The 15162-nt window shown below is 37.9% G+C and overlaps 1 protein-coding gene across 1 annotated transcript in view; it reads left to right on the forward strand.

The window, feature by feature from the left end:
- The first annotated feature begins 4462 nt into the window (after positions 1-4462).
- The window catches only part of ASZ1 (ankyrin repeat, SAM and basic leucine zipper domain containing 1), a 68043-nt gene continuing 57343 nt past the window's right edge, over positions 4463-15162 (forward strand). The window contains exons 1-3 of the mRNA XM_068972402.1: positions 4463-4567; positions 4955-5054; positions 14948-15070. Of these exons, the coding sequence (XP_068828503.1) occupies positions 4463-4567; positions 4955-5054; positions 14948-15070 (328 nt within the window). The remainder of the gene's footprint in view (positions 4568-4954; positions 5055-14947; positions 15071-15162) is intronic.

Raw genomic sequence — 15162 nt, forward strand, 5'->3', positions numbered from 1 at the left:
TCCTCTTTTCTCCATCTTTCCTGCTACTTCTCCAACTCACAGTTATAGCAGTCTTATAATGGGTCCTGCCACCTCCTAAAAACTTCTGAAATCAATACCACAGCTTATTCAGCATAAAAGGGAATCAAGTATGTTACAATGTGGATCTTGAAAACATTATGCTAAGTGATATATATGCTGTATCAGGATAAATTGTGCCCCCTCCAATTCATGTCCACCCAAAACCCATTAATGTAACCATGTTTGGAAAGAAGGTCTTTGAAAATATAATCAGGTTAAGGTGAGGTCACAGTGAATTTGTGTGAGCTTTAATCCAATACAATTGATGTCCTTACAAGAAGAAAGGAATTTAGAGACAGAGACATTCAGAGACACGGGCGCACAGAAGAGAATGCCTTGTAAATACAAAGGCAGAGATTAAACCGATGTATCTACTACAAGCCAAGGAATGCCAAGAATTGCTAGCAACCACCAGAACTTACAAGAAGACAGGGAAGGATTTCCCCTGCAGACTTCTGAGGGAATTGGTACTGCTGACACTTTGATTCCAGACTTTAACCTCCAGAACGGTCAGAGAATAAATTTCTGCTGTTATAAACCACTCAATTTATAGAAATTTGTTATGGTTGTCCTGAGAAACTAACATATATAGTGTGGATATACCACATTTTGTTTATCATCAGCTGAAGAACTTTCGGGTTGTTTACCCTTTTTGGCTAATAGGAACAGTGATGCTATGAACATTTGTGTACATCTATGATCTATTTTGAGTTGATTTTTTAGATGATTTATTTTTAAATAATTTTATTTATTTATTTCTGGCTGCGCTTGGTCTTTGTTGCTGCCCAGATTATTCTCTAGTTGCAGTCCACAGGCTTCTCGTTGAGGTGGCTTGTCTTGTTGCAGAGCACAGCCCCTAAAGCCTGTAGTTGCAGCAACAGGACTCAGTAGTTGTGGCTCCTGAACTCCAGAGCACAGGCTCAGTAGTTGTGGTGAATGGGCTTAGTTCCTCCGTGGCATTTGGGATCATCCTGGATCAGGGATCAAACCTGTGTCTCCACATTGGCAGGTGGATTCTCTACCACTGAGCCACCAGGGAAGCCCTATTTTGAGTTAATTTTTGAAAAGACGTGAGGTTTTCAAAATTAGGTCTAGGTTTTTTTTTAACATGTGACTATTCAGTTGATCCAGCATCATTTGTTGAAGACAATCCTTCCTCCATTGAATTGCCCTTACACCCTTGTCAAAAAACATTTGGTCTTACTTACATGGGCCTATTTCTAGGTTCTCTGTTCTGTTCTATTCGTTCTTCAATATGACACCTGATTATGTTAGTTACATAAGTCTTAAAACCAAGTAGAATTACTCTTACTCTATACTTTTGTCTCAGAATTGTTTGAGCTATCTAGTTCCTTTGCCTTTCCACGTAAGTTTTAGATTAATCTTAGCTATTGTTATAGTCTGTTCAGGGAAGCCACTGGTGGTGCAGAGGTTAAAGCGTCTGCCTTCAATGTGGGAGACTCGGGTTCGATCCCTGGGTCAGGGAGAACCCCTGGAGAAAGAAATGGGAACCCACTCCAGTATTCTTGCCTGGAGAATCCCATGGATGGAGAAGCCTGGTGGGCTACAGTCCATGGGTCGCAAAGAGTCAGACACAACTGAGCGACTTCACTTTCATAGTCTGTTCAGGCTGCTATAATAGAGTATCATAAACAGGGTGGTTTAATATAACAGAAATTTAGTTCTCACAGTTCTGGAGGCTGGGAAGTCTGAGACCAAGCCGCTGCCAGTTGCAGTGTCTGGTGAGAACTCACTCCCTGGTTCATAAAGAATCTTGCTGTGTCCTCACATGACGGAAGGGGCAAGAGCGTTCTCTGGGGTTTCTTTCATAAAGGCACAAATCCCATTTGTGCCGGCTCTGCCCTCATGACCTAGTCACCTCCTAAAGGCCCTACCTCCAAACAGCATAACTTTGAGGATCAGGTTTCAACATATGAATTTTGGGAAGCAGGTGGTCCTGGGGGACACAAACATTTAGTCTATAGCATTTATATTTACAAAAAATCTTGCCAGATAAATTCTCATTTTAAAAATCAATTATGTGTAGATGACTCCAAAATTTGTATCTCTAAGACCAGCCTTTCTTTTGAGCTCCACAGCTAAACTAACCCAACTACCAATCTGACAGCTACAATGAGTATTTATTTTGACTATGTTAATTTTGGGATGCTCATGTCAAGTTAATCCCTTGATCTTCTCCCATCTTAGTCAATGGCACCAAAAACCTCCTTTACAAGAGTTTGAGTATATTTATATAGAAACATACACACACACATACACCAGAACATGTATTTTATCAATTTAAATATTTCAGTGTTCAATTGCTGTTAGAATAAAATCTAAAAAATTCTTGCTTCAGGCCGACAAGGTCCTCTTATCACATACCCCTTCCTTCAAAGAAGTTCCAGGCTCAGGGCTTTCTGGTCCAAAGGCAATGAAAAAGGAAAGTGAATGAGACACCTAGAGTGCAAAACAGAAGAACTTACAGACCCCTAAGAGTGAGTGTCTTAAATTTTGCTTCCTAGAGCCTTCAACTGCCCCACCCTAGTCCAGGCCTGGGCCCTAGCTTTTCCTGCCTTAGTGACTTTGTACTAGTCATCTCCTCCACCAAGAAAGCTCTGCTCTCCCCCATTCTTATGGTTAGCTCCTTCTTGTCATTTATGACTCTGCTCTGGTCAACTACTCCATCTAAAATAATAAAAACAATAGTAGCTAAGATTTATTAATCTCTTACATTGAGCCTGCCTTTATTCCAAGCTCATTACTTTATTTAATCCTCCAAACAACCCTATATGATGAGTACTGTCATAATCCCCATTTTACAGATAAGAGAACTGACAGAAGAAGAAAGAGGCTAAGTAATTGCCCCAGAGCACACAGCTCCTGGTAGTAAGTGACTTGGCTGGGAAACAACCCAAGTAACTTGATTTCAGAAACTGAGCACTTATTTCTTTGACTCACAATCTGCAACCATCCTGCTTGTTCACTTGCGTACTGTCTTTCTTCATAGAATATGAGTTCCATGAGGCAGCTTAGTTTGTCTTTGATGTTCCCCCAAACTTAGTTATGACTGACTGTGCTCAATGATTCAGAGCATTTATGGAATGAATTCATTTAGAAAGACTGATCTTGTCCCCCAAATAACCACACTACTTAAAAATACTTATCCGTGAAAATCTTTGAAATAAATAACTTCAAAATCTTACACCAAAGACTCCCTAACGAAAAGTATGCATGTATTGTACCATTTCCTAAGAATGGTGCATGGCTGTGCTATGCTTAGTTGCTCAGTCTTGTCAGACACTTTGCGACCCCAGGGACTGTAGCCCCTCAGGCTCCTTTGCCCATGGAGGTTCTCCCACTCCAATACTGGAGTGCCTTGCCACGCCCTCCTTCAGGGTATCTTCCCAACCCTGAAGGGATCGAACCGAGGTCTCCCACATTGCCAGCAGATTCTTTACAAGCTGAGCAACCAGGGAAGCCCTGGTGCATGGCCACATTCTTTTAAAATTTTCTTTGGGTACATGCATGTGCCCTATTCATTGGTAGGTCTGTTTTGGCAAAGATAATCACTGTGTTACGAATATTTCATCTAGAAATTAGAGCAGATGCAGAAAAGTGAGTTTGGGCTGCTTTCACCTGAAGTTGTTTGTACTGCTTACTTTCTGAAAGTTTAAATCATTTCTTCTTTCCAACTCATCTGATCCACTCTCTTGACTTTCCCCTTGCTTGATCATTTCCTTTAAGGGTTCTATATTACTTATCTGTGAAAGTGTTTTGATGTCCTGAAGTTTCTAAATTTACGATGACATCCGCGATCACAAGAAATTCAAAGGAAGATTTCTCCTCATTCCTTTGTCGGCTCCCATTTATCTGCTCGCTGCTTGAATGTGCGGGTGATGCTCCTTGAGGAAATATTCTGGCCAACAGCATTGGCCAAGGGACGCACATTTGACAGTGGATTTGTCAGGCGGGGACAGGTGAAAGGAATGGGAGCAAAAGCCTAGTTTTCGTGACATTGAAACCCCATTCTGCTCCTGCCACAAGTGAGGCATTCTTTAAACTCTAAGAACCTCATCAGGCAAATACCCTAAAAAGAAAGAATGGTAAGACTCCCGCCCCCCGAAAAGTATTGGCAACACTGGCCACAAGGTCAGGTCTGCCCAGCCTGTCACGCTGGCCAGTTTCCCTCTCCTGAGGGTATTATGACTGGCAGACCGGACTCAGGGCCGCTGCGCGCGCTCACGCGCCTGCGCTGGAGGGTCCAAAGCCCCAACGCTGGCGCGTCGCGCCTGCCCGCACAGCCTTTCCCGCGCAGGCTCACGCACCGCCCAGTGCGCAGGCGCAGATGGAGCCGGTGGGCAGGCAGCCCGCTATTTCCGTGCGGAGAGGGCCGGGTGGTATGGCGGCGGGCCCCCTACGCGGTCTAGCAGTGGCCGGTGGAGGCGAGAGTAGCGAGAGTGAGGATGACGGCTGGGAGATTGGGTATCTCGACCGGACAGCTCAGGTAGCAAAGGAGGCCTTGTCTTGGCCGCACCTGAATCGGCCTTCCCTGGCCATGAAACCTCTTACTTCGTTGCCTTTGTTTCCCTGAATTTTTTTCCCAGCGTGAATACAGGCTTTTGGACAAACTCGCAGTTTCCCTCTCATTTCCCTACTGTGTTTTCCATCAAATACGCCTTTTTAGGTTGTCAATATGGCTCTTCTGGGTTTGAACACCTCATTACCCATTCCCTTTAAAGATCCCTTTTTAGTTACGAATTAGACGCCAATTTTGTATTTTGCCTCCCCCCAACCCCTAAAATGATGTACCTAAAACCAATCATTATTGTTTCCCAGTGCACTGGGAATGAAAATATGTATAACAATAATTTTTTTTTTCCTTCGTTCTTAGAAATTAAAAGGACCGTTACCCGTTGAAGAAAGGCAGGAAACATTTAAGAAGGCTTTGACCTCAGGCAATATTTCATTGGTCGAGGAGCTCCTAGATTCTGGTGAGAGTCAAGGGATGGTTTCAAACCTCGCACAGTTGTTGCAATTCACAGGGATTCCGTGTTTTAAAAGATTTGAGTTGGTTTTATAATGGAAGCACAGTGAATGTTAGTCATATCATGTGTCCTGCATATCTTACGTAACTCTGAGTTCTCTCTGCCTTATTTTTTCCTCTGATACGAATTTGGAATGCTACTGCTGATTACCTTCCATCAGTTCTTCCACTTCCTTTGAAAGGTCTACTCTGACTAAGCCTACTGTGCTTTGATAATCTTGACTCACTTTTCTCAACATTTATCTGTCTATAATTTTGATTGTGCGTTTCTCAAGAGTTGTTCCCAGTTATGTACATTTTAGTTACAGTCTTTGCCTGTGTTGGTTGTGTCAGTGTGTGAATGAGAACAAAGTAGGAATGTATCTGGATACCTTTTCCCGCCTATCGCCTGTTCAGTGTGCTTCTTTGGGCAAGTCATTTAAACTTCCAGAGACTCTGTTTCTCTATAAAACATAATAATTATGTCTTGGGTCCCGTGATGTTTTTCTGTTTGCTAAATATTTTTTTTTAATTACCTTGATATGGAAGTGTGACTTGTCGATATTGACTGAAATTAATCGAAGGAGTAATAAGCATCCACTGTCTGCTTGTAAATACAAAACATGCTCACACAAAATTGTATCTGGCAAAATGTTTTTCTTCTATGCTAGAGATGCATGGTTTAATGGAAAGTGAATCATTTGGGAAACAGTACAGTTCTGGATTTGATTACTAGCCTGCCACTTGGTTCTGTAATCCTGACCAAGTTAGGAAACCTTCTAAGCTTCAATGTCCCCATTTTCAAAAGCAAGATGCATTGGATCAAAGGGTTTTTATTTTTTGGGGGGGAGGGGAGATTAAAATGAGAGAATATATACAAGTCTTAGAACATATAGGCACTATATAAATATTAACTGTTGTACCAAGTAAGGATTGTGTGACTTTATGGACAATGGAACTTGAGTTCATAGGTAAAGAATTAAATAAAATTTGAATAATTGAAAGAGATCTAATACTAGGATATGAGTACATGCAGGAGTGTGCATAGTGTTGGATGGGATGGAATAGGCAGAAATTTCCTTTAGAAAAGAGAGCTTGTCTTGGGAGTAGTGGGACTAGATGCAGTGAAGTGATGGAGTCTCTTGAAAGGGCTTGAAAAGAGCCTTCTGGTAAAGTATTTTGTCAACCTTTTAAAATTTGTCTTTAATTACAAAAAATTTTAAGTTCCTTCTAAAAAACCAATAACAAACAGGTATAAGTAGAGAAACACCTTTGTCCCCACTTTAACCCCCACTATCCTTGAAGTCTCACTTTAACGTGTAACTTCTGTTTTAGTATCTCCTGATTTCCTCCCAGAGGTCATCATTTAACACTTAAAAAAAATATTTTTCATTTTTTGCCAAAGTCATACATATTCTGTACTAGTTGGAAATCTTAATAAAAAAATGAAAGCTCCTTTTGAGTCAGGCATTTTTAGTAGTCCAACGATAACTCTGGTTTTTGCTTTTCTGCTATGCACTAACATTTTCAGTTCTCTTTAAATTATTAAGTATTTTGGACAGTCGAAAATGTATGGAGACTTACCTTTTTCCTCCTGGAGATTAGCATTCTCCTATAGTTGGTATTTTTTATTCCTATGCATGTCTTTATACTTTTACCATATATGTATATATCCACAAACAATATAGTGTTATTTTGAATCGTTTTTTTTTGAGCTATGTAGAAATATCTTGTGTCAATTCTTTTAAACTTTTCTTTTTGCATTTATGCTTAGAACATCATGTGTTTAATAATTTACTTTTTTGAGTTTAGAGGTGATGATTACTAAGAATTTTTATACTAAAATGCCACATTTGCTTATCTTTATCTTCACATCTTTTCCTTTTTACTTTTGCTGTCACAGTTTGAGCAGTAATGTCAATAAGGAAAGAATAATTTTCTCTGATCTTATTCATACGCTTTCAGTTGCAGCAGTTTAAAGAGAAAAATTTGTTAGAGAAGACAAGTTGGGACAGCAGTATATTGTTTATAGAATACTTATACAGTTTTCTGATGTTTTCTCCAAGGAATTATCATGTACCTTATATCAGTTAAAGTTAGACAACTGGGAATTTGACAAATAATCTTTCAGCACCTTAGTGTTCCTACAGAAAAATACTGAGTCTTCACAGAAAGAAAGTGAGTGCTCCCTAACAAGTTTGCTTTCCTTCAGTGATATGACCTTTTGCAGATGAAACACTTTATAGCCAGACTATAAAACCTGTCAAATATAAGGTATTAAGGGAGGGCTGTATTCAGTGGTTTTTCATATGCAAGTTTTCCTTCTTTGAAATAGAAAGATGTTCTATTTTCTTTCTTTTCTTAAAATTAGCAGATATTTCTTAGGTTCAGGAGAAAGTTTACCATTTATATATTCAGCTCTTCATATAGCAAAGGCTTTACATAAATTTAATGGGTGATGTTCACTGCCTCATTATAACTTTGTCTTTGTATCATATCTTCTATGCTCCTCCCCAGTCTTAGATCCAAACCTAGATTAGTTCACCAGTTTTTTTATGTGACTAAACAAATCAGTGCTATGGGGGAAAATTAGATGACTTCACAGATTTGTACCATTAATGATTGATTTGAGGGGTTTTAGGGCATCTGGCTTTCTCTCATCCTTCCTTAACAGTTACCATCCATCTCTTCCTGTCTCACTCTGGATGGTGGCTATCTAAAACTTAATCCTACTTCTCAGGCCTGATATCTCATCTGTGCTTCTTACTCTAGCTCATTGTTTCATTCATTTGTCCAAAGCAAACTTGATAGTATTTTCTTTTTTTTATGTCATTGTTTATTTTTAATGCCAGAATAGTATTCCTGATGCAATTTTAGTATTTCATTAAGGCATTAACTTTCATATTATGAGCTGTATCCAAGGTTTTAATGTTTTTTAATTAATTTATTTTTTAGTTGAAGATAATTGATTTATAGAATTGTGTTGTTTTTTGTTAAACCTCAACATGAATCAGCCATACATATATCCTCTCCCTTTTGAACTCCCATCTCTCCCCATCCCACCCCTCTAGGTTGATACAGAGCCCCTGTTTGAGTTTCCTGAGCCATACAGCAAATTCCCGTTGGCTATCTATTTTATATATGGTAATATAAGTTTCCATGTTATCTTTTCATACATCTCACCCTCTCCTCCCCTCTCCCCATGCCTGTAAGTCTTATCCTCTATGTCTTTCTCCATTGAAAGTGAAAGTGAAGTCGCTCAGTTGCTCAGTTGTGTCTGACTCTTTGTGACCCCAGGCTCCTCTGTCCATGGGATTTTCCAGGCAATAGTACTGAAGTGGATTGCCATTTCCTTCTCCAGGGGATCTTCCCGACCCAGGAATCGAACCTGGGTCTCCCACATTGTAGACAGACGTATTCCGTCTGAGCCACCAGGGAAGTTTTTCTCCATTGGTGCCCTGTAAATAAATTCTTCAGTACCATTTTTCTATATTCTATATATGTGTATTAGAATATGATATTTATCCTCTTTCTGACTTACCTCACTCTGTATAATAGGTTCTAGGTTCATCCACTTCATTAGAACTGACTCAAATGTGTTCCTTTTTATGGCTGAGTAATATTCCATTGTGTGTATACTACAACTTTTTTATCCATTCATCTGTTGATGGACATCTATGCTGCTTCCATGTTCTAGCTATTGTAAATAGTGCTGCAGTGAAAAATGGGATACATGTGTCTTTTTCAATTTTGGTTTCCTCAGGGTATATGCCTAGGAGTGGGATTGGTTGGTCATATGGTGATTTTATTCCTAGTTTTTTTAAGAAATCTCCATACCGTCTTCTGTAGCGACTGTATCACTTTACATTCACACCAACAGCGCAAGAGCATTCCCTTTTTTTCACACCCTTTCCAGAATTTATTGTTTGTAAACTTTTTGATGATGGCCATTCTGACCTGTGTGAGGTGATATCTCATTGTAGTTTTGACTTGTGTTTCTCTAATAATGAGAGATATTGAGCATCTTTTCATGTGTTTGTGAGCCCATCTGTATGTCTTTGGAGAAATGTCTGTTTAAGTCTTTTTCCCACTTTTTGATTGGGTTGTTTGTTTCTCTGGCATTGAGTTGTATGAGCTGATGTATATTTTGGAAATTAATCCTTTGCGAGTTGTTTCATTTACTATTATTTTCTCCCATTTAAAGAGTTGTCTTTTCACCTTGTTTATAGTTTCCTTTGCTGTGCAAAAGTTTTTAAGTTTAATCAGGTCCCACTTGTTTACTTTTGTTTTTATTTCCATTACTCTAGAAGGTGAGTCAAAGAGGATCTTTCTTTGATTTATGTCATCAAGTGTTCTGCCTATGTTTTCCTCTAAGAGTTTTATAGTTTCTGGTCTTACATTTATGTCTTTAATTCATTTTGAGTTTATCTTTGTGTATGGTGTTAGGAAGTGTTCTAATTTCATTCTTCCACATGTAGCTGTCCAGTTTTCCCAGCACCATTTATTGAAGAGGCTGTCTTTGCCCCATTGTATACTCTTGCCTCCTTTGTCAAAAATAGGTACTCATAGGTGCATGGGTTTATTTCTGGGCTTTCTATCTTGTTCCATTGGTCTATATTTCTGTTTTTGTGCCAGTACCATACTGTCTTGATGACTGTAGCCTTGCAGTATAATCTGATCTCAGGAAGTTTGATTCCCCCAGCTCCATTTTTCTTTCTCAAGACTGCTTTGGCTATTCGGGGTCTTTTGTGTTTCCATATGAATTGTGAAATTTTTTGTCCCTAGTTCTGTGAAAAATGTCATTGGTAATTTGATAGGGATCACATTGAATCTGTAGATTGTATTTAATAGTATAGTCATTTTCACAATATTGATTCTTCCTACCCAGGAACGTGGATTATCTCTCCATCTATTTATGTCATCTTTGATTTCTTTCAGTAGTGTCTTATAATTTTATGTATACAGTTCTTTTGTCTCCTTAGGTAAGTTTATTCCTAGATATTTTATTCTTTTTGTTGCAGTGGTGAATGGGATTGATTCCTTAATTTCTCTTTCTGATTTTTCATTGTTAGTATATATAAATAGAAGTGATTCCTGTGTATTGATTTTGTATCCTGTAACTTTGCTAAATTCACTGATTAGCTCTAGTAATTTTCTCATATTATCTTTAGGGTTTTCTATGTACAGTATCATGTCATCTTCAAACAGTGAGAGCGTTACTTCTTTTCTGATTTGGATTCCTTTTATTTCTTTTTCTTCTCTGATGGCTGTAGCTAGGACTTCCAGAACTATGTTGAATAATAGTGATGAAAGTGGATACCCTTGTCTTGTACCTGATCTTAGGGGGAATGCTTTCAGTTTTTCACCATTGAGAATGTTTGCTGTAGGCTTATCATATATGACCTTTACTATGTTGAGGTAGGTTCCTTCTGTGCCCATTTTTTGAAGAGTTTTAATTATAAATGGATGCTGAGTTTTGTCAAAGGCTTTTCCTGCATCTATTGAGATTATTATATGATTTTTATCTTTCAGTTTGTTAATATGGTGTCTCACATTGATTGGTTTGCATATATTGAAGAATCCTTGCATCCCTGGAATAAACCCAACTTGATCATGGTATATGAGCTTTTTGATGTGTTGCTGAATTCTATTTGCTAAAATTTTGTTGAGGAGTTTTGCATCTGTGTTCATCAGTGATATTGGCCTATAGTTTTCTTTTTGTGTGTTGTCTTTGTCTGTTTTTGGTATCAGGGTGATGGTGGCCTCATAGAATGAATTTGAAAGTGTTCCTTCCTCTGCAATTTTTTAAAAGAGTTTTAGGAGGATAAGCATTAGCACTTCTCTGTTTGGTAGAATTCTCTTGTGAAGCCATCTGCTCCTGGGCTTTTGATTTTTGGAAGATTTTTTATCACACTTCAGTTTCAGTGCTTGTAATTGGGTTGTTCATAATTTCTATTTCTTCCTGGTTCAGTCTTGGAAGATTGAACTTTTCTAAGAATCTGTCTGTTTCTTCCAGGTTATGCATTTTATTATACTTGTTCATAATAGTCTCTTAAAATCCTTTGTATTTCTGCATTGTCTGTTGTAACCTCTCCTTTCTCATTTCTAATTTTGTTGATTTGATTCTTCTCTCTTTTTGTCTTGATGAGTCTGGCTAAAGGTTTGTCAGTTTGGTTTATCTCCTCAAAGAACCAGCTTTTGATTTTATTAATCTTTACTATTGTTTCTTTCTTTTCTTTTTCATTTATTTCTGCTCAGATCTTTATGATTTATTTCTTTCTAATTTTGGGTTTTGTGTTTTTTTTTTTTTGTTCTTCTTTTTCCAGTTGTTTTAGGTGCAAAGTTAGGTTGTCTATTTGATGTGGGTTTTTTTGTTTGTTTCTTGAGGTAGGATTGTATTACTGTAAGCTTCCTTCTTAGAACTGCTTTTGCTGCATCTCATAGGTTTTGAGTTGTGTTTTCATTGTTACTTGTTTCTAGAAATTTTTTGATTTCTCGTTTTATTTCTTCAGTAACCTGTTGGTTATTTAGAAACTTCTTGTTTAATCTTCATGTGTTTGTGTTTCTTACAGTTTTTTTCTTGTAATTAATATCTAGTCTCATAGCGTTGTGGTTGGAGAAGATGCTTGATATGATTTAAATTTTCTTAAATTTACTGAGGTTTGATTTGTGACCCAAGATGTGGTCTATCCTGGAGAATGTTGCATGTGCACTTGAAAAGGTATATTCTTTTGCTTTTGGATAGAATGTCCTGAGATATCAATGAGATCCAGCTCATCTAATGTATCATTTAAGACTTGCATTTCCTTATTAATTTTCTGTTTGGATGATCTGTCCATTGGTGTGAGTGGGGTGTTAAAGTCTCCTACTATTATTGTGTTACTGTCAGTTTCTCCTTTTATGTCTGTTAGTATTTGTCTTATGTATTGAGGTGCTCCTATGATGGGTGCATAAGTATTTACAATTGTTATGTCTGCCTCTTGGATTGATCCCTTGATCATTAGGTAATGTCCTTCTTTATGTCTTGTAATATTCTTTATTTTAAGGTCTATTTTGTCTGATATGATGATTGCTACTCCAGCTTTCTTTTGCCTCCCATTTGCATGGAATATATTTTTTTGTCCTCTCACTTTCAGTCTGTATGTCTTGAGATCTGAAGTGGGTTTCTTGTAGACAGCATGTATATGGGTCTTGTTTTGGTATCCATTCAGCCAGTCTGTGTCTTTTGGTTGGAGCATTTAATCCATTTACATTTAAAGTAATTATTGCTATATATGTTCCTATTGCCATTTTCTTTAATTGTTTGGGGTTGATTTTGTATATCTTTTTCTTCTCTTGTTTTTCTTGACTATATAAGTCCCTTTATTATTTGTTGTAAAGCTGGTTTGGTGGTACTGAATTCTCTTAAGTTTTGCTTGTCTGAAAAGCTTTTTGTTTCTCAATCAATTTTGAATGAGATCCTTGCCAGGTACAGTAATCTTGGTTGTAGATTTTTCCCTCTCAGTACTTTTAAATATATCCTGCCATTCTCTTCTGGCCTGCAGAGTTTCTGCTGAAAGATCAGCTGTTAAATGTATGGGGTTTCCCTTGTTTGTTACTTTTTGCTTTTCCTTTGCTGTTTTTAATATTCTTTCTTTGTGTTTAGTCTCTGTTTATTTGATTAGTATGTGTCTTGGTGTGTTTCTCCTTGGGTTTATTCTGTATGGGACTTCATGCCTCTTGAACTTGATTATTTCCTTTTCCATGTTGGGGAAATTTTCAACTATAATCTCTTCAAAACTTTTCTCATACCCTTTCTTTTTCTCTTCTTCTTCTGGGGCCCCCATAATTCAAATGTTCGTGTGTTTGATATTGTCCCATAGGTCTCTGAGCCTATCCTCACTTCTTTTCATTGTTTTTACTTTATTCTGCTCTTCAGAAGTTATGTCCACTATTTTATCTTCCAGCTCACTGATTCGTTCTTCTGCTTCAGATATTCTGCTATTCATTCCTTTTAAGGTATTTTTAACTTCCGTAATTGTGGTGTTTGTCTCTCTGTGTTTATTCTTTAATTCTTGTAGGTCTTTGTTAATTGATTCTTGCACTTTCTCCATTATGTTTTCAAGGTTTTTGATCATCTTTACTATCATTATTCTGAATTCTTTTTCAGATAGTTTGCCTATTTCCTCATTTATTTGGACTTGTGTTCATAGTTTGTTCCTTCATTTGTGTAGTATTTCTCTGTCTTTTCATTATTTTTTTTTGAACTTATTGTGTTTGAGGTCTCATTTTCCCAGGCTTCAAGGCTGAATTCTTTCTTCTTTTTGTTTTCTGCCCTCCTAAGGTCAGTCCAGTGGTTTGTGTAAGCTTGTATAGGGTGAGATTTGTGCTGAGTTTTTTTGTTCTTTTGTTTTTCCTCTAATGGCCATGGCTGAGTTAGGTGGTAATCCTGTTTGCTGATGATTGGGTTTGTATTTTTGTTTTGTTTGTTGTTTGGATGAGGTGTCCTACACAGGGTGCTTGGGTGATGCCAGCTGTTGTATTCAAATGGTTTCCTTTGTGTGAGTTCTCACTATTTGATACTCCATAGAGTTAGTTCTCTGGTAGTCTAGGGTCTTGGAGTCAGTCCTCCTACTCCAGAGACTCAGGGCTTGATCTGTGAAAAGTTCTGCTCCATGGTTTAAATTCTGCTCTTGGCCTTCTCAAGAGTCTTTCCACCTCTGAGCTCTGCTTCTCTCTGTGTTGTTTCCACCTATGATAGGGTCTCCAGTTAGATGGACAGAGGCTTCTGACTGCATTAGACTCATGTTCCATCCTCTCAGTAGTCCCAGCTGAGAAACATACCCCTTCCTCAAAAGTTTCAAGCAAAGAGTCTGATATTTTCTATTTATTCTTTTTTAACACTCCTTTTCCTCAAAGTAACTTTACATTCCACTAACCCTGTCTTTGAACTATCCTTTTGTATTCCTTCTCTTTCTCAACTGCCCTTGCTCTGACTTTTGCTTGGACTTGTAACCTCATTACCAGGTCTCCCTGCCTCCTATCCCACTCTCAGCAGTGGTACCTAAATTGTCTTCTTAAAATACAATTGTAATATAATGTAAATCCCTGGATCACAAAGTACAGTCTACATTTCTTAACAGAGCTTTCATAATCAAACGCTAACCTACCTTTTTAGCCTCATGTTTGGCCAGTAACCCATGGTTAAATTTTGCATTCAGAAGGAAGTTAAGAGAGTTTTAATAAAGAGTATTTTCTATATTTGCCACCATAGAGATGTGTCATAATATCTAACTAAAAAGACATTTTTACATCTGTGAAGCTTCCCAACTGCCCTAGAAAGGAAAAGGTAGGATGTAAAAACCTGTCCTAATATAGATAACATATTATATGAAAAAAAGCCTTCCTGGTAGCTCAGTGGTAAAGAATCCACCCACTAATGCAGGAGATGTGGGAGATGTGGGTTCAATCTCTGGTCAGGAAGATCCCCTGCAGAAGAAAATGGCAACCCACTCCATATTCTTTCGTGGAAAATCCCATGGACAGAGGAGCCTGGCGGGCTACAATCTATGGGGTTGCAAAGAGTCAGAAACCACTGAGCAGCTGAACAACAAATATATGAAAAATATATTTGACAGATCCAGTCTCTTGAAATATAGTGACATGGAAGTGAACTATAGCAAAAGTGAAGTTAACTATTTTATTATAGTTCACATATAATTATTTTCTATTTTTCTTAAGCCGTTATTACCAAGAAATTCCCTTCCATTGTGAAGTACATGGTGTATGTCACTGTGTGCAGTACTTTCAACATATTAATGTGACATGGATTTGTTTGTTTTGGTGAAAGAGGCTTGTAAAAGCTTGTTTTTGTATTAACAGGCATCAGTGTAGATACCAGCTTTCAGTATGGGTGGACTTCCCTTATGTATGCTGCTAGTGTTTCCAATGTAGAGCTGGTTCGGGTCCTTCTGGACAGAGGTGCTAATGCAAGCTTTGATAAGGGTAAGATGTTTTAAATATTTAAAATATGTGAACATTTACTTTGTATACTTCTCTGTTTAGAAACCAAATTGTATTCTCTTTGGGGTAGTGAT

The sequence above is a fragment of the Capricornis sumatraensis genome, chromosome 5, assembly GCF_032405125.1.
Source record: "Capricornis sumatraensis isolate serow.1 chromosome 5, serow.2, whole genome shotgun sequence".
NCBI lineage: Eukaryota > Metazoa > Chordata > Mammalia > Artiodactyla > Bovidae > Capricornis > Capricornis sumatraensis.